General features: G+C 44.8%; 1 protein-coding gene across 1 annotated transcript in view; it reads left to right on the top strand.

The window, feature by feature from the left end:
• GFRA4 (GDNF family receptor alpha 4) overlaps window positions 1-26,394 on the top strand; it is a 722,713-nt gene that overhangs the window by 511,660 nt on the left and 184,659 nt on the right. Inside the window, exon 3 of the mRNA XM_085642694.1 lies at window positions 22,239-22,319. Within this exon, the coding sequence (XP_085498820.1) occupies window positions 22,239-22,319 (81 nt within the window). The remainder of the gene's footprint in view (window positions 1-22,238; window positions 22,320-26,394) is intronic.

Here is a 26,394-nt window from a genome sequence, read left to right as displayed (position 1 = left end):
CCCCTGAGTAATGCCTGAACAGCGGAGAGAGTGTAGAGAAGTGCTGAGATGGGTTACCAACCTCTTCTCGCTGATTCCAAGGTTGCTAACTGTCTGTGTGTGTGACAAAGAAGCGGGTGATTGTCTGCCAGTGAAAGGCAGAATGTCTGACTGGGTTCAGGGGTGCATTAAAGCAGAACTTGCAAAAATATTGGACCTGGGAATCACTGACAGAACTCGCAGTCCTAGGTCTGGTCTTGTGGTTCTAGTGTTGGGCAGTGCAGGCATAGTGAGTGTGTGTGCTGGTATTGTGTGTGCTTGCGAATAAACACAATGGAAAAATACAGGAAGGGTACAGTACTGAGCTGTGCACACAGAGTAATTGTGTGTGCTGGATGTATGTGTGCATGGGTTGGCACAATAGATGGAGGTGACAGTGCTGAACAGTATGTGTGCTGTGTATGTACACCAGGTGTGACTGCAATGGTGCAGTACATGGATAATCCTGGGTTTCAATGTGAGAAGCTCAGGCCTGTTTAGTGAAGGCATGAGGACTAGCGGAATCGCAAAGACAGATTTGTGTAGTGTTGCATTCCTGTGCGCTGCGAGGGACACACTGGAGGAAGGGAGAGAGAGAGAGACTCCCCCTCTACACTTTAAAAGGATGCTCTTTGATTCAGTGATAGATCACAAGGAAGAGACCTGGAAACATCTCAGGAATGAGACAGCACTGATAAGAGCTGGGCTGGGATCCCATGATTAACCTTTTGATACACAAATCACTTTGGATGACTTCCAGATCTGAACTCGTGTCACTCCCTAGGCTTGTGTTGTGGGCCTTCTCCCTGTTACCAGGATTGGGAGCCAAGGCCGCTAGTGTGCCTGTTGGGTGAGGGGACATCACCCAGAAAAGCCAAGGCCATCTACCATAGAGCCTGGAGCGCCTGCTTGCTTGCCAACACTAATGTGCCCTGTGAGGGAAAGGAGAGCATTGAAGGGAGCAAAGTCCATTGGGGAGCCCTACAGAGAGGACTTCCAATGTGAGGTGTGAGAAGACAGCCGAGCACTGATCGGGTCATTGCCTTGTGCAGGAGTGATTCGATGACCCCTGTATGCCGGTGGGGGCAACCGTGGACTGAGCCATGCATGAATGCCATGGGGGAAGCATCAAGTCTGTACTTCCTTGCCATGGCACTGTATCCCAGAGGGTACCACTGTAGAAGTGACCATGCTGACAAATCTCCAAGACTTGTTTGAGCCTTAGCAGCGACCCTATATGCCAGGAGGGGCCACTAAGGTATCAGTATCTTCACAGCAGAGGTCTACGCCTTGCTGGCAGGTGCCGTTGCAACGCTGTATGCCAGAAGGGGCTGCCGGTACTGAGTTTTGCCAAGTTCGGACCGTTGCCTGGGAAAGTTGAAGCTGCGACCTGCAGGACAAAATTGTGCATCAAGACATACCCCCTGACCCTGTGGATGCCGTAGGACACAGAGAGGACTTCACTCCATTGCTGGGATCAAGTCAGGAGCACTAAGATCAACCCCCTTTGCCTGTGTGGTGAAAACTGAACTTACTGTGCCGTTGGAAGCTGAAACACCCCCGATCACTGTTGAGGCCAGCAGCGTCGCTTGGGAGAAAGCCTGTGCCTGCCGTGTGACTGGGACCAGAACTTGCAAGTGCCCACAGTTGGAGCAGTTGCTGAAACACGGAACGCTTCTGTGCTACTAGAGTGGGTAAGACTTGAATCTGGCCTGTCGGGCCCCGGGGAGCTCGCTGCTGATGGTGCTGTGGCACCATAGACACTTTTGACTATTTCCTAAGAGTCGAAGGGGATTCTTGAGTAAGGCCTACTCACGAGTAAGGCCTACTCATGAGCATTCAGCCAACAGTGAATGGGGAATAACCCCAACCACATTTCACGGAAGAGGTTGGGACAGGGTTTTGCCAGATAAACACTAGAGCCCCAGTCCCAAGGCGATTGTGTTGTTGCTTATGAATGTCATTATGTCTTTGAATGTATAGCGTTAGAAATGGTAAAAAATTGGGTTGCTGGTTGAGGGGAGTAAGACCCTACTCAAGCAGGAACCACATTCCTTGTCGGGGTGATGTCACAAGCAAACCCTAAATTAACCTGTGCTCAACCCTCTGTTAGTTTGGCACAGAGCAGTCAGGCATAGTTTAGAGGCAAATAGTAACACAGTAAAAACACACCACAAAAGAGTCCCACACTAGATGCAGAAAAATAGTTTAATCTTCAATAAATAAAACAACACCAAAATGACAAAAATCCAATCAATAGTGCCAGAGATGTGCAAGTTAAATAGCGCCAAAAAGCACAAAGCGCCAACTGTGGTTATCTGGTTTTGCCAGACCGGGAAAAAGTCACAAGTTCAGGCAGACCGTGCTGGCACATGCACCACCTACAGAGACCCACTTAAGTCTGCTGAACACAGTACCTTAAATTCTGATGTGCGTTCTGTGCGGCGTTGCTTTATGAGACATTGTGTCATCCGTATCAGTTCTAATGAAGTTGTGCAGCTGGGCTTTGCGTCGTGTCCAATGAAACTAGCAGCTCTGTGGCGAGGCTTTGCAAGGTTGTGTGTCGCTTTGCATCGGTTACAAGGAACCTGGTAGCTCTGCAGCGAGGCTTTGCGGGGCTACGCATCCGTTCCAAAGAGGCTGGCAGCTGTGCGGCGAGGCTTTGCAGCGCTTAGCGTTGGTTCCGATGGGGACCCTAGCTAGCCTTGGTAGAGCACCTTTAGGCCCACTTCCAGGGTCCAGGACTGAGGTGGCGCCACTTGGGAGGGCTGGGCTCGGATATGGCAGAGTTCAGGTGCTTGGGATCAAGGTTGTTGGAAGCCTGTTATGTCCCTGAGGCTTCTGATCAGGAGGCCAGCCAACTAGCCCTTGGAATCACTCCAAGAGATGCAAGTCCAGTCCTTCTCCCCTAGCAAGAGTGCAGCAGGCCAGCAGGGTATTAGTCCTTCAGAGCAGCAGTCCAGCAGAGAGGCAGTCCTTTCAGTAGCACAGCCGTCCCTCTACCTAGTGGGGTCTACAGGTGCAGAAGTGTACTGAGGAGTTGGTGTCTGAGGTCCACTATTTGTACCCAGTTCTGCCTTTGAAAAGCTTTTAGAGGTTTCACTTTGAAATTTACAGCCTTCCGGCCTTCCCTGCCTTGGCTCCAGACTAACTACAGGGGATATGCAGCCCTTTGTGTGGAGGAAGGACACAGCCTATTCAAGTGTAAGTAGGGCTGTGCCCAGGTCTACCCTCCCATCCTGCCAGTGATGGCCCACCCAGGCACACCTAAGCTCTCTATTGTGTGTGGCTGTTGGTAGGAATACACAAAGCCTGTTTGTCAGCTACACCCAATCACCCAGGAACAGGCTACAGACACTAAATGGCTAAGGTAGGAAAATATCAACTTTCTAAAAGTGCCATGGTTATCTGTTCCCATTTGGAAATTATAGATTATTATAATAATATAATAAGGTACTTCCAATGTTATGCTATGAGAGAGGTAGGCCTTGCAGTAGTGAAAAACGAAAGAATTTTTCTCTACCAGGGCATGTCAAACTGAAAATTACATGTCTACTTTTTAAATGCACTGCACCCTGCCTTCTGAGCTGTCCAGGAGCTTCACTAGGGGTGACGTATTTAAAGGAAGGTTTGGGCTTGGCAAAAGGTTACTTTACTCAGTATTTTGTAGGGGCCTTGCCAGGTGGCTAGGAGCTTTTTTTCGGAGTTCGGCAGAAGGATAAGTACCTGATCCCCAGGAATAAGCATGGGCAACCGCTGTAGTAGTTATGGAAGACAGAGGTATAGCCTCTGGGTATCTTGTTGCGTAATCTACGAGAACTAAAATGTACTGGTGTCCCAGAGCAGACGGGATCAGGGGTCCTACTAGGTCCATCCCTACCCTTTTGAATGGCACATCTATTATAGGTAGGGACTGGAGCGGGGCTTTGGGGATAGAAGGGACATTAACCAACTGACAACGGGGGCAGGCTGCACAGTATCTGGCTACTTCTTGGTAGACCCCAGGCCGATAGAACCTAGGCAATAGATACCGTAAGGTGTGCTCTTACCGTAGTGCCCACACCCGGTCTGGCTGTGGGCCAAGGCCAATACCTGTTCTCTGAAGAGACGGGGAACCAGCAATTGTTCCTTTCGGTTATCCCCTTCTTGTGATACCCCATACAGAAGTCCCTTTTTTACACAAAAGAAGGGTCCTACCTTATCCGGTTGCTCTTCCTGGACCTGCTCCCAAGCGTTTTGTAGTGTGGTATCGTCTCTTTGGGCTGCTCGGAACCTTCGTCCTGCTTCTTGAGGCATATCTGAGGAGGCAAAGACAGGCGAGGATAAGACAGGCTTAGCTGATAGATACCTGGCCCGTTCTCTTTTCTCCCTTCGTGTTTTCGGTGCCTTTGGGGACGCTCCCTGTATTTATTTATTGTGGAAAGGGGCGTTAAGTAACCATGTCACTTGGGTTGGGGAAGGTGTGTGCGTCTGTAATTATTTGTGGAACCTAGGAAGGTCTGTTCCCAGCAAGACAGATTCAGGGAGGTCCGCTACCACCCCCACTTTTCTCAACAGGGACTCCCCCTCTATATCTAAGAGAACCTCGGCTAGCGGATACAACTTTTTCTCTCCATGGACACAGGTTACTTGTATGCACTCGTCGTCCACTAATTGGGAGTCGCGTATTAGGGCCTTGTCGATTACCGTATGGTGACACCCGGTGTCTAAGAAAGCTAGAACCGGTTTTCCGTTTACGTGTATTTTCTTTCTATATCTTTCCGGAGTTTTTCCTGTCACCAGTACACGTTCCCGAGTATACCCTAGTTCCATAGGCTCTTGAGGGGAAGGGCGGGAAGGACAGTGTTGGGCTATGTGCCCCCACTCGGCACAGTGAAAACACTGTGGCCCAGGCGGGACCGGACCGGAAGGGGGTGTTTTTGGCTGGGGCCGGGTGAACACATGACCTCTTTGCTCTGTGGACGGGGTAATTGTTTTACTTGGTGTCTATGGGGGTCCTATTTGAGATCTGTGTGTAGGGGCTTTGAACTCAGGAGAACGGTGGTATGCACAAGCGAGGTCCACAGCTACCATAACAGAGAGATTGGGGTGTTGCTTGATCCATGCCCTGGTGTTATAGGGTTGTGCTTCTAAGTACTGCTCTAAATACACTTTTTCTGTGAGCTCGTCAACGGAGGAGGTGGCGGGTTGCAACCACCGATTCCCTAATTCCCTTATGCGATAATACCGGGCCCTTGGGTTGTCACCTATAGTCCATTTTTCCTTTCGGAATCGGGACCGATAGTATTCCTGGTCACAACCCAACCGTTCAAGGATGGCCTTTTTTTATGTCCGCGTAACTAGTGACCCCGGCCGGGTTGGCAGCTTGATAGGCGGTCTGTAACTCCCCTGATAGCAAAGGTGCAATATACTGTCCCCATCTTTCTGGTGGCCACGCGGCTGTGGAGGCAACCCTTTCAAAGTTTACAAAAAAATAGTCCGGGTCATCCCCTTGTTGGAATTTCTGGAGCACTGAACCCGGTACGTTTGGATGTACCCGGGCGCTTGCTATAGCGTCTGTAAGGCGTAAAACCGCAGTGTCTTGAACCTGTTGGTTTGCGGTTAAGAGGGCTGCTTGGTCCTTTAAGGCAGTCTGTAGAGCCTCTCTTTCCCGCTGTGCCTGTTTGGTCTGTTCCTCAAAAACAAGCTGCAGATGGCGTTGCCCTTCTGCTAGTTGGGTAATTATGGCCTCCATGTCAGGGTCCTGTCTTTTCCCAGACAGTGGATCCCACTTCTGACACCACTTTTGTTGTGGTACCCTTGCGGTGGGCTTCCACCCCACCCCACCCCTTTCCTCCTTTCTGGGTAAGTATGTTCGAGACAACGAGATAAGGTATTCTTTCCTCCTTTTATTGCTATATCTGCATATGTTAGCTCCACATATGCTGAAGAAAACAGAATGGTTTGTGAGGGGACACAGTAAGAGGACTTGTAGCTTGCGGGTTCTTCTACTTGGGCTTCTTCGGGGTCCCAGGTTTCTTCAGTCAGGCACTCGTGGACCCAAAGAAAAGAAAATAAAGAAAAAAACAAGCTTAGACTATTTGTTTGTCCTTTTATAGAATAGGGGTGGGGTAGTGCAGACCGTCACCAGAGCCCTGTTGCCTGTGGAGAGGTGCCTAGTGTATAGGGGAGGTTTTGTGCTCACTCGTGGGTGCCCTTTATTCGTCCCCACAATCCCTTAAGAAACGAGGAATACCCACCCGGCACTTGCCTGTTTCCATGACCCTCCAGGGCCGTGGTGTTGGGAGACCCAGTCTCCTCGCCGTTAGGGAGAGCAGTGGTCCCGGGGGCAGTGCTCTTCGAGCGGTCGTTGTCCTTCTTCTCTTCCTCCTCCGCAATGCTCGTGCTCCACTCTTCTCCCTCCGTGATGCTCGCGCTCCACTCTTCTCCCTCTGGAATCCTCGCGCTCCACTCTTCCGCCTCTGGAATCCTCGCGCTCCACTCTTCTCCCTCTGTGATCCTTGATTCCGCCATATCACCGCCTGCTTTCACCTCCCACCGGATTTTTGTAGCCGGCACGTCCACCTGCCTCCCCGGGACAGCTAGACCGCTGACTTCACTTCCTGGAGTGTCGGCGGCGGCCATATTGGATTGGTCGCCGCCGTCGCCGTGACCGTCAGATGGTCGGAAACCATCACAGTCTAACAAATAAAATGCTTATTTTTCAAATAAAAAACAAGTATTTGAATGGACATTTGTTTATTGATATTATTCGGTGCACTTTGAGTTATAAGTCAAATTCACTAACCTGTATTTACACTCCTCACCCCAAAGAGTCTTTAACTGCTCGTTCACAGTTACCACTGAGTGTCAAGTGGAGAAGAGGTACTACTCTGTGTAGCAACACCCAAGTGGGTGGTCAGTCATTATGGACCAAAGAAGTGCCCAGTTGTGGGTTTCGTCCTTGCCCTGTCTGACCACACTAGAAACAGCAAAACAATACAGTATATCCAGTACATTGTGGCAGCAGATTCCTTTTGAGATATTGCATAGACAACAAGGGGGCACAAATGAACAAAGTATTGGGCATTCCTGCGATGCCCCACCTCCCGGGGGCACACTTTATGCAATTTACTCTGATGCATACGATGTGGCCAAATCAGGTTTATGCGACTTAGCAGAATCAGTTCTTTTCTGAGTCTTTTCTACAAGTGCACCAGCAGCAGAAGTGGGAAATCCCCTTTCAGTAGAATTTTCATATGTCATCCTGTAATGCTTTGTCGGGGATGGCACAATCGTTGAAAGCACTAAGCAGGAGTTTTAGAGGACATGCTCCCCCTACCCTATGAATGTAATCTAAAAGAAGCCACCAAGTCTCCTTTTTTGTCTATGTTCAAGTCCAGATGATGTTTAGTAGTTCCTCAGTCCTCTATGAAGATAGGGATTTTCCTAAAGCTGCAGCTCAGGGGTCTCCAACGAGTTGCTCAGGAGTTACTGGTAGTTCGCCAGTACCCTCAAAATAACATTCAGAGGGGATGTCAAGCCCAATATGTCATTCAGAGAGTCTGTGCATATTAAAGAAGGCAGCACTGCTCATCCCAAGAACGTTAGAGGGCTATCCAGCCAAACCTATGGCAGGGACTCATACTAACAATCAAACACACACTATGTTGCTTATGGAGTCTGCCACTTGACCACCTTTATCCAATCTCTATCTAACTAAGTCACAAGGAGATTGGTCATGTTTTTGTCCCTGCTTAATCAGTTGCACTATATGTTTGAACAGTGGCCCATATAAGAAGAGTGGCACCAGTAGCCTGAGCAGTAATCAGTGCTGACTCACCAGTCAGTGCTCACCCACCAAAGTGTGGGACTGCAGGAGTCAAAGTGAAAATGTGGCAAGTTGGGTGCATGATAAGCCCAAGAGTTGAGGAGCACTGGGTATGATCCAGAGCAGATAAAATTAAGAGCCTCAACTTCATGTATGTGTGCATCATTCATAAACATTATTGTGTGCTAGAAGCTTACGCTTGTGTCAAAGACTGCCAAATGTGTATGCTTGCCTCCATCATAAGGGTTTTATCTATGGCACAGTTATGTCAGTTCATTGTCATCCTTGATTATTTTGGGCATTCTTTGTTTACTTGTGGCATGGTGGCAGACATCATTGACATTTTAAGAACATGACGTACCTCTCTTTAGCTATCCATGACAGAATGGGGGCATCTCCTTGCCTAATAATGGCCATGGCTGATTAATGGTGGGAACTCCGCCCCTTATGGTGTCTAGCCTTGGTACAATTGTGGCCCTGGTATAACGGTGGGTATTATTGGTATAATACACGCATCCTTTGTGCTATAGTGAGCATCCATGGCATAGGACTGTAATTACTGAGCATTCGAAGCAATCTGTTCATGTGAGGCATTTGTACAGACGAGTACTCGATGAAGATGATAAACTGATGATAGGGACTGTGTATTTCCTATACATTTTAAAACTACGTTTTTTTTTAAATCAAAAAAGGTTTCCCTCTGGAAAATTGAGTTTGTTTGTCCAAAATGGAAAATGGTATTTGACAGAAAAATGTGTATTTTTAGAAACTGGAATGCTGAGGAAGACAAAAGGTTGCAATTCCAAAACATATTTAAAGTTTATAGTTAAATGGTAATTCAATTTATGTAAAGGAGACTTACTACTGTGGTTATGTCCTTTGTGCCTTAGGCATGTGAAGATTTGAATGTCACTTCAATAGTCAAGTGGAGGCATTTAATACTGATAAACTTCTTTCTGACACTTCTATGTGTGCCCTCACCTGAATATGTCATTGCTGATAATCCTCGTTATAGTGACCGTAGTGTACTGTTAACATGTCTTGTTACTAGTGTACAGTTATAACATTTGCTAGTAGCTTGGGAGTAGCTCCCTTGAGCAGAAGTAGCTCTCACTAAAGAAAAGGCTGGAGACCCCTGCTGTAGCCCGTCAATGAGTTCTCCTTCAGGAAGATGGGACCTTACATCCATGGATCAATATCAGAGCCTCACTAGAGTACTTTGAAACTCATCCTGTAAATTAGGTCCTCTTGGTCTATCCTTGCCGGGTGCAAAGACATCCAGAAGCAGAAGTCTCGTTCTTTCCTTGCCGGGTGCAAATACATCCAGAAGCAGAAGTCTGCTTTATCATTGTTTTGTCTATTCCTGCAACAGAAGTCTTGTGTTTGGACCAGCTGCAAAGAAGTATGCATCCTCATGAATGTAAGAAGTTACTGTTTTATTCTGCTGAGTTTAATCAGTGCTTAATTTGAGCCACTGGTTTTCGGTGCTCGGCACCGGCACTTAATTCTCAACACCGGCGTTGTGACAGCTGCCAGAAGGTAGCGCTGTCTAGCTAATTTGGAAATTACCAACAGGTAAATTATTCATTCAATAAACATTAAGAATGAATATCACCTGCCGCCCAAACCATTCTTATTGCTTTGGGGCCCGGGAATAGTCCGAAATGTCAAACTTGTATGAGTGTTATGGTTAATCCTTGTGTTGTTACTATCATAGGCTGAGCTGGCACGGGCAAAGTGTGATACCGGCTGCAGTGGTCTCATGATGGGAGCCCTGGCACTTATATTGTTTTCCAAATTAAGCACTGCTTAAAATTAGACTCTGAACCACACTGGCGGGCCGATTCACAAAGGGTCTCCGCACTCGTGGCTGTGGACCCGTAGTCGTGGCGGGAGGGCCCGCACTCATGGCGGGAGGCGCACTCCTGGAGGGGGCTCCACAATAGTTAACTGCAGTACAGAGGTCCTGCCACCACTGTGGGGCCTCTGCGACGAGTCCAGAGACCCTTTGTGAATCAGGCCCTGAAAGTTTACAGTTCCTCTCAGACCTATTGCGCTTAGAAGGGGAAGAACTACCAAGCCAGTGGCGTAGCTAGCCCTCTGGATGCCCGTGGCAGTCCCTGCGCTGGCCGCACCGTGGCGTCTGCAGTGACGAGTGGGGGGGAGTGCAGATGGGGGTTGCTGATTGGTTTTCTCCGTTTGCCGCCCCGTGGGGCAAACGCATTGAGGAGCGGGCGGTTGCTTGCTATTGCCGCCCCAAGATGGCAGGTAAGAGCGGGGGAGGCCGCTGCCCCCAAAATTGGGCGGACCATCCGTGGTCCAAGCTGCAGACCATAATAATTCTTTGTACATATTTCTGTACAAATCATAGACTTAAATACTATTAACCTAAATGTGAAGTTTTATCAGTGCTTAATTTGAGCTGGTGGTTTCCGGTGCTGGGCGCCGGCACTTAACTTTCAACACCGGAACTTATGACAGTCTGCCACATGATGACTCTGTATATCTAATTTAGAGATGAGGACAACAACAGATGTTTATTTGTTCAATATACAGTGAAAATGACTAATACCTGCCGCCCAAGCCATTCTTATAGCACGAGGCATGGAATAGTCTGAACTGTCACACATGTAGGAATGTGAGGGCTAGTCGTTATGTTGGTTCATTTGCAGCGCTGGAAGGGGCAACATGTGTCGCAAGCTGCGGCTGCCTCCTGATGAGGGCCCTGGCACTCATTTTGTTTTTACAAATTAAGCATTGAGTTTTCTAGCATGAAATCACAGAGGACATTCTAACACAATGCAAGGCACAAGAATCTGAAAATTAGTTTCAACAATCCGATCGATATAAATGGCCCTGATAGGCAAACACATTAAAAGGACAATAATCAAAGCCTTTTGTCTTCCAGAGGATTGGATCTGTCTGTTCCCCTGTGGACACTCACAGCCCTGTCACTTTCGTTATTCATTAGTCACTCATCCATGCGGAAGATCTGCTGTTAGAAAATTCACTGGGCAGAACTTTGAATCATTCCGCCAAAGTGCTTTTTATTTACCTCTGACCTTTTTTGCTCTTCTGAGAAGAAGAACAAGATTTCTATGAACTTGACTGTGAAAGTGCAGTTTTATTTTGGTTTAAACTATTGATACTGTACAATGCACATTAGGAGCACTGTAACTGCAGAAAGACTTTTATACTGCTGTTAATTTACTTACACCAAGACTTCTTGGGTCAGGTTAACAATGATAAACACATGTCCTGGTTTGAACCAGCGCAGCCTCCACTGGATGCGCCCAGCCCAGATGCCATGAAGGCGCTCATGCTGCTAGGTAGGTGCACTCCCTGAAACCACCTATGCTATGCTATGCTATGCTAAGGGATTTGTAAAGCGCATGGCGACCCAGAGGCATCCCAGTGCTGGCGGCCGAAAGAGAACCACTACACCAAGACCAGACGCGACAGCTGAAAAGATCAGGTCCTAAAGAGCCAGGTCTTGAGGGATTTTCGGAAACTCAGCTTGTTATTCATAGATCTAATGGCCAGAGAAAGGGCATTCCACAGCTTGGCCGCGTTGAGACCGGCCTCCACTCCTGGCTCTTCTAAAGTGCTGATGAGAGCTGATGGATCTAAGAGGTCTTTTGAGGGAGTAGGGGATGACCAGCTGGCGTGAGATTGGGTTAGGGGTGCTTGCATGAAGGGATCTGTGCACCTTGTACAAGGATTACATCTGAATCTTTGGACCATAGGTAACCAGTGGAGGTCATGCCTGTGTGTCCCTAACAGCAGTATGTCATGCGGCTGCATTTTGCATGACTTGGAGTTTAAGAATCACTGCCCTGGGGCACCGAAGTAGAGGGAGTCCAGGAGTGAAAGAATCAGGGCCTGGACTACCAGCCTCCTCGAGGGCTCCGCGAGAAGTGGAAGGATCTGGCGCAACATGCGCATGATTCACCTGCCACTGTGGAAGAGTTGAGGAGCTTCTATGGGGGGACAGCGTGCAGCAAACATGTGAGGTCAGTTTGCAGTGACTGGGTTCACTAAAGGGCGACTGAGTCATTCTTTGAAAGAACTGCCTGTTGTCCCTGGAGTCTCAGAAATCAGAGACTACTTCAAGCTCAGAAATGTAGAGCACCTCCTTTTTTTTCGGATTGGCTTTCAGGGAGAGGTGTGGATGATCATTGTAGGCTAACCCTTGGAGGGTGATGCTGGTTTAGAAAATTAGATACAGTTAACACATGAATAGCTCTCAGAAACTGCCTTTTCCAACAGTTGTTAGATTTTTTTTAAAAAAAGAGATACGATGTGTATTCACATTTAGTTCCAAAGCTCAGTGATATTATGACAGTTCAAGTATTTTGCACCAAAATCTGGGCAGACTTTGGATTCTTCTGCAGTAGGTAAAGTGCACCACACCTGCTTGCTCCTGCTGTCTGTGGTGACCAAGGTGCTGCATGCTGTGTTGGTTTAGGACATAGACAGGGCCCTATGAGTTTGTGTGGTCTTGATCTTTACATTCGTGACAGATGCAGAAGCTGTCATCAGAGAGAAGACCCTACATGTGCATAGTTGGGTTCTGGCAGCTCACGGTCGGCATGCCAGGGTCAAGGTACGCTGTTGAAAGCAGGCGGGTGTTCAGATTGGTTTTCTGGGCACTGGGTGGGCTTCCTAAACCAGGAGAACACATGCAGCACAGTCACGAGTAAAAGCAGACGCACACTGATTGGCAACACAACAGAGGGGTGTTCTCTCTACGCAGGGGGATTGGAAGATAAAATGTTAGAGGTCAGGCATGTGGCCAGGCAGCGGAAAGCACTGGAAGTAAATCGGCTGGCGACCATCTTCTCAATGAAGGGTACAAATGTGGAGAAATGGTTTTGGAGTTACTTGGGTCAATGGGATATAGCGAACATTTGGGGATACAGCAGTATTTTGGAAGTCGGATGGAGCAATGCCTCAAAAGTTGCATTGGGATATTATCTTTTGTGTTGGTTTTAGAATGTCTGGAACACCTATCCTTAGCTGACCCCAAAATGCAACTGCTTCCTCTCAAGGGTCTGGTGCCCTTCACTGACAGTAGGAGAAAACTGCTTTTCTTCACACTTTCACTAAGAGTATTGCCACAATTCCTAGTAGTTGCTTCTGTTAGTGAACCAGAGATGACAAATTTCTGAGATATCCTAAAGAATGCACCAATCATGAGCTGGTGTCACCAAAGATGCGACTACTGCTGGATGATACCTCTCTAGCATCAAACACATAACTAAAGAGGGGGAACAAATCAATAATCCAAACGCACAGGGTGTCTGCTGCCATCTTGCTCACCTGTCCTAATACAGATGTCATGTATATTATATGCTGGCAAAACAATAAAATGTGTGTATTGGTGGCCCAGACATGGCTCCATACAATTTTAAATCCACACAGGGCTGGTCCTGTTTTGCGGATTTATATAAACTTTGTAAGCATAATCAGACCCTGAAAGGGACTGTCTTTATAGTACTGGTTTTCTTGGAACACATTCTATAAGTTGAAGCCTGCTTATGCTTGTAGGAATAGCCTGGTCTTGGCAACCTTCCCAGATAACAGATAACTCAACTGGAATTAATGGTTATCGTCAAAATATTCTGTAAATTTACATCTGTAACTAAAAGTGTTTGGCCCCTATGCCATTCCTCTTGATGCTGGGAACTTAAACTGAAAATACCAGATCCGAATTGTTGAGGAAACCTCTTGGTCAGACTCACAGCGGTCATTGCAGTATTATGCCCTAAGAAATTGACAAGTTATGAAACGATCAAGATATTCTTGTGCCTTTTTTACCCACCATTTAGCGGGTTGATGAACTCTACATATGCTTCCTATCAACCTAAACAGGCCAATACATCCCATTAACATACTAATTTCTGAGGTAATCATTATCGAGGTGGCCACAGTCATTTACTTGGAAAAAGGGTACATGAATACTCCAGGTAGAATCCAAAAAATGCTAGACACAGGACTTGGCCACCATGTTGACCCCCGAAGATCAATGTTAGTTGCTTTTCAAGAGGAAAAAGAGTTTCCTGAACACACAAACTAACTGGGTTGTGAATTTGGACACCTATAGGGAGGAGTTGTTCCCATATACACCAGCTTTTGTTTTAGAGACATTCAGTTTTAGGAGGTTATCTGCCACTCATATGCAGATGTCTACCAAAAGGGTTTCAGTACATTCCCTGCCTCACACCTCTCACTGCACGTGAAATTATTTTTAGTAAAAGTTTAGGAAAAATGCTGATCCTCTGCTGTTATTTCATAAACCATGTTTGAGAGATAATGGGTTTGTCTAATAATTTATTCATAGAAATTATAGAAGGTGTCCCAGAAGCTAAAATGAGAACAAGCTTGAAATATATTCACAAATATCTTCCTGAGCCATGTGAGAAAAAATAAGACAGTCTGAGTTCTAATGAACTACTACAGCACTAACATGCTGTATCCATGACTAATGTGAGACACACCAGAACACAATGTTGCTGGAATCAGAGCTCCTGAATGGAAAGTATGAAACTGCAGTAAATGATAAAATGATGGGTTATATGTTGTAATAGAAAGTATGGCGAGTGTTCTAGATAGCTAAAATGAGGACACTTTAAGTTAAGCATCCCCTTTCTGTTTACTCAGCCTACCCACTATCTCTGTTGCCGGGAGCAACGATGAGCAAGTTGGGCGGCCATTGAAATTCTTCACATACAGGAACCATAGTCAGCTTTGAATCTACAGCTGCAAGCATGCGAGCCTTCTCTCTCTCGCATTCCATTCTGCACCAACGACCGGCTCCTTCCACTATCTCTGCTGATTAAAACCACTCTGATTTTAAAATAGTAACTGTAAGAAATGTGGTTGTTGGTTGAGGGGGATGAATCCCTACTCAAGCCACAGCCACAATCCTTATCAAGGCGAACCACAAAAAGTCACTAAATTCACGTGTGCTTAACCCTGTGGTAGCTTGGCACAAAAGCAGTCAGGTTTAACTTAGGCAATTTGTAAATTATTTATGCAGCACTTAAACAATAATACATTATTTGACACCAAAACAACAACAATCCAATCGGTAGAACCAGAATTATGATATTTTAAAGTTTAAAGTGAAACTTTACATCTAGTCTAGTGAGATTGGCTGGGTGAAAGTCGAAAGTTATGACCGCAATAGAGCGTCTTTCTGGTAACACAAAGTGGTTGAGCCCAGTCTATGCTTAACTTCAGACTAAGAAGAATTTTTAAGTAAAATGTATGAGACGGTAAAATTCCTCGGGACAAGACATCTGGCTGTGTACGAGTAGGAGGCATCGTTGACGGGGAGCCGCACAACAAAGGTGCATTGAAGATTGAAGATTTCTACGTTCGGTCTTTGTCTCTTTTTTTGAAGTTGGAAATCTCCAGCGGGACGAGGCTGCAGGCTATAACCAACCAGGCCTCCAGGAAGCTTGAAACCCTCACACGAGGAGTTGCTACACAGGATTTGCTGCTGTGGAGAAGAACGTAGCAGGAGCTCAGGCTGACCAGCAATGCACCTTCAGCAAATCGGCAAGGAGGTATGTCCTAGTCTCTTCTCGGTTCTCAGAGCACTTAACGGCAGAATGTTTTCTAAGTCCCAGTTTTTGGATTTGGGCTATCTGGGCACATTTAGCACCACTTCCAAGGTTCCAGGACTGGAGGGGCACCGCTTGGGTGGTCAGGACTCACTTAAGCTGGGTCCAGGCACGGGTTTAAGATGGTTGGAACCTTTTCTGTCCCTTAGGCTCTGATTAGGTCAGCCAGATATATCCCTTGGAGTCACTCTGGTAGTCATAGGAACAAGCAGAAAAGCAGGTCGCAAGCAGCAAGGGAGTCCTCTGAGGGTACAAGGCAAACTTCTGACAGCATGGCAGTTCACCTGGTGCCTCATGACAGTGACTATGAAGTGCAAGTAGAGCAATGCACAGCTCTGCTTCTCCCATCCTCTCAAGATGGTCCATCCTGCCAACACCCAATCCCCCTGCTGTGTGGCATTTTCAGAACTGTGACTTAAAATCTGACTTTACCATTAAAGAGGATTTTAAATTACAACTACTTAGACATAAAACAGGACCCTTCTACCTGCTCCCAAACAAAAGTTATCACGTATTAATGTGATAAGGTAGCCCAATATTATCCAATGAGAAAGTTAGGCATGACAGTAGAAAAAAATGATTTTAGGAGTCTTTCACTACAAGGACATTAAAAACTTAAACATACATGTCCAACCTTTTAAATACACTGCACACTACCCAATGGGCTGTTTAGAACCTACCTTAGGGGTGACATATGTATTAAAGGAGTTCTAGACAGAGCGAGGGGTTTATTTTGCCAGGTCAAATTAGCAGTTCAAAGCAACACACAGGCTACAATGGCAGGCCTGAGACATATTTTAGGTAGATACTTAGATGGGTGAAATAAAAGGTGCTGTAGACCCACTACTAGCATTAAATATATCAACACTGGGTATATGAATCCACTTTGCTAGGGACGTAGAACTAAATTAAATATGCCAATCAGGTGTAAGCCAATGTTACCATGTTTTAAAGAATAAGCAAAAGCACTTGAGCACTGGTTAGCAGTGGTAAAGTGCATAGAGTCCTTAGGCCATCAAACAAAATCAACAAAACAGGAGGGGAGAAAGCAAAATGTTTGGGTGTAGACTGCCCTATAGTGAACAGTTCTAAAAGTTACTTTTTGGTTCGTATCACAGAGGTTCTTTTTTGTTTCATTTAAATGTAGGTAAATAGATTTATTTTTCAGAAGCTGCAAATAATTTAGAAACAGGTCGCACATTTAAAATTAATAGATTTGCACTCCAATGGGTAATAACATTCTACAAATGAGTTCCTGTTTGTACATTTTATTTTTTTCTCTTTCGTTTTTTCCACTTTCTCTTGACAGTCATTTCATCTACCTGCACGGCTACTGATTGGCTTAAAAATAATATTTATTGTGAATTATATAAAAATAAATTATACACATTTAAAACTATATATTTATGGTATAAAGCTTTCTCTGTATAAAAACTACATTCAAGGTTTATTCAAACATATTTTAAAATAAGTAGCATTGTAAATCAGACAGAAAAATAAGCATTATATTTTAAAAGTGAAAATTGTCATGGACTACATCATTTTTACAGACTTTGAACAATTTAAATATGTAATATAAACAAAAAGGAAAGTAATATTTTTGTTGACTCATTTATTCTATGAACTTGTAGCAGCTGTGATAAGCAGCATTCGTATGACATATTCTGCCTTTTGCACAGGAAAGTGGATGATTCTAAAGTTGTCTTTCCCAGCAGCCTGTCTCCCAGTGCAGCCATATTCTGTGAGCTAGTTAACATTCTAGTTATTTAATAGAATTCTGTGATGTTCACAGGCAGCTTTATGGGAAGAAGGTGTAGTGATAGGTGGGTTGAAACTGGAATGAGGCTTATCTCAGGTATTAGATATAAATCTACTGGCTATATATCTGTTGTCTAGGAGCCTATCAAAATGCAGCATTTTCTGTAGTGTTCCTCTGTCTGATGTAGAACTGTAGTACTAGTTACCCAGTTAGCAACTATAGTAGCCAGTTATGAAAAAGCCCCTTCAGCCCTCAGTTGCCTAGGGAAAAAGTAGGAATGACTGACAGCATCTAAAATGGCCAGCAGGTTGAATGTGAGCAGTGCCCATATGCTGCCGTCATCGTTTAGCCCGTGGATGTGGTCTACGGTTGATACTGCAAACATTCTGTAAATTAATCAGGTAGAAACATACTTGAAAGATTCCAAGACAATTGTTACTGGTAATTAGAGCTTGTGATGAATGCCCTGGCTGAAAATGGCAGGTTTGAAATCCTTTTTTTTTTTTGATCCAACATACAATTTTTCAATATCAAGGTCCTTCTTGCCTGGTTCATATGAACTACAACACGAATAGGCTGCAATGAATTTAGCAATCGATTATTACTAGATCAGTTGTATGTCAGATAACTTCAAACTCTTTACAAGACAAGTTTCATGAGAATAGCTGTGTTCTATAAAAGCAAGGTAAGAGTAGAAGAGAGGAGAGAGTGGGCTGAAGGTGGCCTGTGTGATCGGACATTTTATCCTCAGCGCTTTCAGTGTATGAATCTCTCAATTCCAACTTTAGATTGGCTAAAAAGACAAGTTCTTCACAGAGAAGTAATAGAGTTGTGATGCATTTTTAAGCTGCCACTGGACTGGAAAACTCATGAAGTTGGCACAATCCTTCGACTAGAGGATCTAAAAGTCATGAGTTGTACTCCATTTGTTTCAAAGTGTTGTGTGACTGCTTTGTTGTGTCAAAAGACCTTTTATTCATCTATTTACAATGCCTTGATTTGTGTGGCTTCAAGGGGAACAGGATTGCCAATGCTGACCCATAAGCATTTGCTATAATTAGTAATGGACAGATTGGGATCTGGTGGACTGGTGGTAATTACCAATGGTGAGGTCAAGGTTGTGGTTAAGATCCTGGAACTAGTCAGAGGCAGAATTCTAGGCTTCCTTGTCATCCATATGGTGCAAAGATCAGACAGCTTCACTGGAGAACCATAAGAACATGATAAATCCGTGAAATTGTATATATTTATTTACATGGGCTTCTTTAGCACAGTCAGGCCCAGATTTACTGAGATTTGACGCACTGCAATGGAGCAAGACAACTTGCTGCCCTGCGTCAAATGAAGAGAGTAGGAATGCACCATAATTACTAACATATGGCACATTCCTGCTCTTTCTCTGCACTGGCACACTAGTGGCTGCCAAGCGCCAACGCAGACACCCTTGTGCCATGGTGCAAGGGCGCCTGCAATACATGAAGGATTGTTTTTGTGCAGGAAAACACAACTTCCTGCACAAAAACAATCATGAGAGGCATTTCACTCGTTCTACGTGTGCTGCAGAATACAGCACATGTCGAAAGAGGAAGTGAGGAAGACAAATAAACATATTTCTCCTTGTTATGCCTCACCTGGGAAGTTGTAGTATTTTGGCACATTCCCAGGTTTACTAGTTTTAGTAAATCAGGAAATGCGCGAAAAACAATGGGTGGATGCGTGGGAATACCCGCGCTCCACCCGTTGAACCCCTTCCCATCGCAGAGTAACGCAAGGCGGTGATTTGCGCTGCCTCGCGTTACAACAGATGGACCATGCCACGCAGAGTCATGCAAGGTGGCTCTGCTTGGCATAGTAAATCTGACTTAAGGGCTTGAGTAGCCTTGCGTCACCATTCGCGATGCAACAGCAACGCAAGCCCATGATAAATCTGGCCCTAAGAGTGTTGGTGCGCCATGCAGAAAGAGCATTTGGAACGCACAGAAAATATATGCAGTTCAATGAAGAGACAGAAGGCAGTTTCTTGCAGAAGCTGAGGATGTGAAGGTATAACCGTGGGAGATATTTACAACATTCATGAATACAGGCCTTGGATCAGGTCTAAGGTCCGACTGGGAATCAAAAGCAGCCCTAGCAAAATCGTTCGAGGCACTCCTGTTCTATTCCTTCTCTTTCTTTAGCCCCTCTTTCCATCCATCCATTCTCTACCTCTCTCCTCACCTCTCTCGTTTCTCCCTCTCTGTTCTCTCTCTTTCTCTCTATCACTCTCTCCCCATCTCCCTTTCTCATAAAGCCCCGTCTGTGCCTTCTGTAATTATCCTCTAGGATCCTGAAAGGTCACACAGGTACTAGCAGTGGACACCTGCCTTCAAAACTCTGCCCATCGTGGCTCCAGGCCCCAGGGTAATGCTGATGGCATCAATGGCCAATCCGACCTGGATGAGTAAGTTCGTCACTATGTAATGATAAGGCCGGGTTCCACTGCAGAAATTTAACATGGAACCTCAGGTCGATGTCTCTTTTTACCTGCTGAGAAGTGTAAAGGGAAGAAACAACGCATCACAATTTAACTTTCCATAGTAATCAGAACTCAAGGACCACAGACTCCAACTTCAGTTTAGGGGTTTATTACAATGGCAAAAACAACTGGATATACAAGCACCTCAAGACGAGGTTGTAGAAATACATAGGAACTAATACAAAACCAAATCTACGGATTAATCGGCTTTGGTGAATCATGAAGAGAATAAACAATTCCAAAAATAACACACAAGCAAGGACTGCTCCAATATTTAAATCAGACTTCATCTGTCTCTGAAAGGGAAAAAAAACATTAGACTATCCCTACACTATCTCTAAGGTGACATCCCTACCTAGCATTTCCCAGGCAAAATCAATAAAAAAAGTGTCAGCTTGTAAAGACTTCCTAAGAAGCGAATTCACAATGGAATCCAGATGACTAAAGCTAAAGAGTTCATTCTAAGATGCTGTTCCCAAAATCAATCCCCTAACTCCTGACTCATCCTTTCTCCCTTTACCTCTCTGATCCTCTCTCTTTCTCCTTCTGCCTCTCCTCCCTGGGGGCGCTTTCCCTAATACAAAATGCAAAAATGTAGAACACGCCCACAGATCACCTCACTAACGGACACCTCTCCTAGTTAGTTTTCCACCGTCTTCTCCATGTGTATTCCGTTGCCCTTGATTCCCAGGCCTCCTCGGTGAGAAGGAACACCGGGTCCCAATTATCGATTCCCTGTTTACATTGTTGCACATCTCCTCCATGCCTCACTCCTAAGACGTTAGTTCTAACTAACAAAGGCAGCTTCTACCACCTGCAACTGAAACGTGAGAACAGAACATCCCTGCATACATATGAAATTCGCTGACTACTTCTAAATGCGAGAGCCTACCAGGGAAAAATAAATTTTTGGACCTACACAGTTTGGCCAACGGAAGAATAAACGAATAGGCCTTTCATATTCCAACGTGAACATTTCATTTAGGCCTTTACACATCAAATTATACACTCGAGTTAATAACGCTTTGCACTACAGCATCTACAATCAATACACGTTAAGCATCTCACAATATTTCTTTGTGCAATCTTCATCTTGGTGCACATTTAAACTAAAATGCATTTCATTACACAAAAACCTTTCGTTAATCAATTGCAGCATACTAAAGATTACAATTTTGGTCATGAATGCTATTTCATTTCCCTTTGCATGGTACAAATACATTTCTATCATTTATTATCACATCATTATTACACCACGTTCTAATAATCACACGTTAATACCACAAGAATATATGTGGGTGCTGACTACCCGTGATTATGATGCACCCCTACAAATTTTAGAGCACCATCACGCACTATCAGTTCCAAAATGGCAATAACAACTGAGTATTAACAGGCTATGTTGGTGGTAACATCTAGCAAAAAACAGACAAGCAAAAACCTTATCAGCCTCATGGGATGGATTGAACATATCTTTGTGAAGCTGGCTTGAGGTCTCATCACAAGCCACGCATTACTCCAGAATGAGCTTCGGGCAGGAGTGACTGACTCACAAGTGGTGTGGAAACACCGCGGGGCTGAAGTTTTGTACCCAGTCATTTTGCTTGCTGAAAGCCGTCGTAATATCCGGCTGAAGAACTAGCTCAAAATGAGAAAAAATGGATTCAGTGTAGAAACAAATACTACCGCATCTTATTTCCCATTATTTCGTGATCCCAGTAAGCTCATACCTCACTTCCCCCTTTAGAATGAATATGAACTCATTTTTTATGGAATTAGGCAAGTTTAGATTGATATACTCATGCTTTGAATAGACGTGGCCCAAACGGAAATTACGCCAGCGTAATTCACAAAATTTCGCGGCATGCTTGTTGCGTGACATTCTTGATATTTCGCCATTACGCACAATTACAAACCATTCTCGGTAGACACTTACTGCTAATGAGCAACGCATGGGAAGAAAAGTATGTGAGTTGCTGTTGTTTGCCGTACTTTTGTTTTTTGGACTATGTTTTAGTGCAAAATACGTTCTTGTGTCAAAAATAGACACAAGGATACATTTCTCACTAAAATACATAGAATGTAATGACAGATTTGCATTTCTCATAATCCCATGTAATTTTGTAAAAATGTGCGTAATCACATGAAAGCAAATTACGCGAACTCCGCACACCCCCTAGTCTTGGGCTGATTTAGGAATTTTGAAAAAATGAGCCACCCTCAAGTGATGCGATTCAGATGTTGCATGACGGTTTGTAGCACTTTACAAAATCCCAACAATAAGTAAGGTAAGTTCCTAGGTGCGGGAAATACAACCATTCACCATTTTTGCAACTGTCACATCAGTACGAAATGCAGGGCAATGTAGCAAATGGCAGCCCTAACAGTATGGTGTTTAGCCAGTTGTCTTCCTGCATATCTCATTGAACTATTCTTCATATGCTGAAGTTGCTGTATGTTCTTACAAACCAGCCATGATTTTCTGATTGTGTTATTTTCTTATAGGAATGAACGTGTTGCAAAGTTCCCCGTACGAGCCATTTGCGCAAGGCGTGGACTCCATCAGGCTGGCATCCATCACTGCAGGTACCCGTTTCTTCTTACTGATGAGGTTCTGTCTTGTTTTCTATATTCTTCTGGTATTATATTTTCCACCCACAACGTCACCAAGTTCTGGAACTCTACTGACCACATTGTCATGCATGTTCATTCATTTATGAATTGGACATGGACCAGCAAAAAGTGTCGGAAAAAGTCCAGAAGCAGGAAGTTGCGGATGAGGTATCACATTCTGTTATCCATGTTGACGTCATTATTTAAAGATTGCAGTTGCATTAATTAAACATGCAGATCATCTACAATGGAAATTATCCAAGGGTTCCGCATCAGAGGATGAGGAGTTAGGCAATGCGAGATGACTTCCATAGTAACATCAAACATTGACCTTTATGTTTACAGACAGCATCCAAAGCAAGTATGTTGGATGCTGTAGATGAAGTGGACTTTACCACCTGAGCCGAGCTCTGCTGCTCTCCTGGCACTTATAGATGGCCCCCTAGTTGTATATGCCCGGAGCCGTGCCATGTTGGAGTCACTGGAGCAATCATGGTATTTTCTGCATAAGGGTAGCTGAGGGACAGCGAGGTTTTGACACACTTGGGGCCTCATTTACAAGTCCTGTGCGCCACCGGAATGTCACTTTTTGCGATGCTTCGGTGTCGCTGTGTCCTGCTCCATATTTACAATGCAGCATTAAGCCACTTTGCGTGGCTTCACACAGCCTTGTAAATATCATTCCCTTTAATGCAGTTTTCTGCTTTCAAGTGGCGTGCAATGGGTGTTGCTGTGAGCATTCCAAGCAACACACATGGCTTTTCGACACTGCCCCAGATTTACAATGAATCGTAAATCTGAGGCAGATCCAAAAACTTACGGCTCCCCAGGGGAGGCGTAACGGTGGCACAATCATGAGAAATGCTCTTATTTCTCCTTGTGTTTTTTGCTCTTTCTATGTGTGCTGCTGTATTTGTGCAGGAGTGAGTACTGGAATGTGACTTATTTTTGTAAATATGGTGCATTCCTGCACTTAGACAATGACACAGCTTGGCACAGCAAAATTGCTTGCAGCACCGCACTGCGCCATTGTCTTGTAAATATGCCCCTACCAGAGGCAGAGCTAGGCGCTATTTCGAAGATTCTCAATGTTCTGGGAGCTCCATGGTGAGGGCACTGTAGTGGAAGAGTGGTAGAAGGATCAACGACTGAATCTATCTCAGTGGGTTTATAGCAATGAGGGGTATTCCGCAGCAATTAAGGTCCCTATGCTTGACCAAACACCGTTCTATGTGTACGACACAAGAGTCTACATTATATCTTAGAGGCTGGTCCCTCATTTTGCATTGGGCACCACCAGTCTATGTTATGCTGCAGTATTAGTGATTGAAGGCAGAAGGCCAAGGTTATGGAGAGAGATGGCCATCACTATTAAAATAGGGCTGAAGCAAATATCAGACATGGAGCCTCTCTGAGTTATGCCTACAAGGGGAATGGTTGTCAACCCAACAGCTCTGAATTAGGCGGCAGGTGGCTAAATGGAAGAATTTAACATGTAAGTGGGAGGTGTAGGAGGGAGTACCAGGTGCAGGCTGTTACTTCAGTGCAGTGTTTGTAAGAGTAAGGGCTAACTATAAGGGGAGGTAGGGCCAGGTGTTGTAAATGGAGAGGAGGTGATAGCAGGAAGATGTAAAAGTTATAAGACTCTTTCCACTGTCAAAATAAACCCTCTGGTAGCAGATCAAGAAGGAAGCTTCAATTGAGTCTGGCGAGAGCGCTCTAAGAGATGGATCAATTATGGGCATTTAGTGTGAGGTGCAATAGAGGCTCCTAGCCATAACAGATGTAGACATTAGGCTCCACATAGCCACGTAATATCAAGCAAAGAAGAATAGAGAAACGTGTCATCAACAAAGAAATGGCTAAGGAAACTGTGGAAGGAGACGTCAAGGAATGGAGTGGAGGGATAAACAGGAAAGGGAGCTAAGAGAATAGTGGGGTAAGGATGATCTCTACAAGTATCACAACACTGAGTAGGAGCAAGAAGGAAGTCAAGGGGAGAACAAGAACATCTGGCCTCCATTGATGCCCAAGCTTTAATAAAAGTATCTTGATTGAGGTCGAAGGAGGAACACTGTGAATAAGGATGGACGGTTGGGTGGTGGGCACAGGTTGTGATCTTGGGATTGTGCATAGGCGTGTTTAGAAGGAAGGCACAATTCAGGTGGATTTTTTTAATGAGTCTCTAAGTTTTCTTTAATCAATATTGATATTCAAACTTGAGCAAAAACCCAACCCCTCCCTCCTGGCAGCCTACAGCCAATGACCCTGCAGCTTCACTGACTCTGGCCAGGCCCTGCGCCCAATTCTGCTGTGGCTGACCAACCCCACTGCATACATCCACTCCCCAGCTGGAGAGGAAAATGTGTGTTGGGTACCTGCGGATGTCCATGGCTGGTCGAGCGCTAGGCCATCCATGCTGACCCCCCTGCTCATGGTAAATGCCAGCAAGCAAAGGGGTTTAGCCACCCAGAGGCCCAGACTATGCGCCCAACTCCACCGTGGGTGGGTAACTACCCACTGCACACAACCTTTAGCAGTGCACTGCAAGAGGTTGGGTGCAGGGCCCTGCACCCATCCTCCTGAGGGCACCCAATCACCCACAGACATCCAACCCACATTTTCTTCTGCTTTTCTTTTTTATTTGTTTCAGGTACTGCAGTACTCCTGCACTACACACAAGCTTCTATGTCATGGTAGCTCAGTACTGTGCACGCATACTCTGGGAAGCTTGCACAGAACTACAATACCATGATTGGAAGCTTGTACACCAGTACCTGCAGGAGTACTGCAGTTCCTTTCGAGAAGGCCGTACTGGGTCCAGCAGGAGTACCAGCTCTAACTTTCTGCCACATTTGGTAAAATTCTGTTCAGCCATTTTTCTGTATTGGAGAGCAAAGTTTCCGATGGGAATTAGCATTGAAAATCAAACAGGGTTCTCCCTATTGTAATATGAGCTGTAAGTGTATTCCTCACCACCTTCCTTATTATTTAATCTCTCTAATTTGTTCTTGTTTCATCTTGCAATCTGACTCACTTCCTTGAGCACTATGTTCAGTCTCTCTACCATTCCATTAGTTCCAGGATAGTACAGTGTACATTTATGTGCCAAATTACTCTGTTCTGTAAAAAAAATGAATTGTTTTAGATTTCAGTTGAACATTGTTCACCATCATAATGGCTTGTGAAAATTCTTCCCCCCTAAAGATTACATCTAAGGGTTACCACATTTTTTGTTTCTACATTATTTATTATCATTACTTCTGGCCATTTGAAATACATATCTATTAAAACTAAAATGAACTATCCCTCCCTCTCATTATGTAAAGGCCACGCTATGTCCAGTGCTAGAGTGTCCCATGGTTTATCCTGTAACTTGCCATTGATTGAACTCTTGCTCTAAATACCTTATCGCTCATAAAGCAATCAACACAGTCTCTTACTTTTCTTTCCACCGTCTTGTCTAAACACAGCCACCAGTAATCTTGACATAGTCAACCCTTGGTTTTTATAATTCCAATGTTTCTTTATGTGCCCAACTTTTCACTTTATCCCTCACTGTCCATGGTGGGATCAATCTGGTTCATCTAAATATTAATTCCCCTTTTTCAGAAAATTCATCTTTCACGGTACAATACCTTTTTTCCCCATCATATTATCTCTCACCTCTTGTAATACCACTTACTTTATTATTTCATTTTTCCGTTCATCTTTACCTACAATTCCATCTATCACCATACACAATTCAACCCCTTTATCTTCTTCATCCTCATCTAGTGAATCCAAAAAATATGAATTTTAAAATGAGTATGTGCCAGAGGCAAAGAAACACTTTGCTGAAAGCTTGTTAAATTGATGAGGAAACATAAGTTTTCCTCATCAATTTAACAAGCTTCAGCAAAGTGTTTTTTGCCTCTGGCGCATACTCATTGTAAAATTCGTATTTTTTCAATGCTACAGCCCCACGGCTAATGCAATTGGTTACAGCATTGTTAGGCTGTTTGGTGAACACTTTTTTTAGAGGTTTGTGATCTGTCCTTCTAGTGAA

Source organism: Triturus cristatus, chromosome 2_2 (genome assembly GCF_964204655.1).
Source record: "Triturus cristatus chromosome 2_2, aTriCri1.1, whole genome shotgun sequence".
Classification (NCBI taxonomy): Eukaryota; Metazoa; Chordata; class Amphibia; order Caudata; family Salamandridae; genus Triturus; species Triturus cristatus.
The sequence above is the reverse complement of the archived record's forward strand: the minus strand, read 5'-3'. Positions and strand labels throughout refer to the sequence as shown.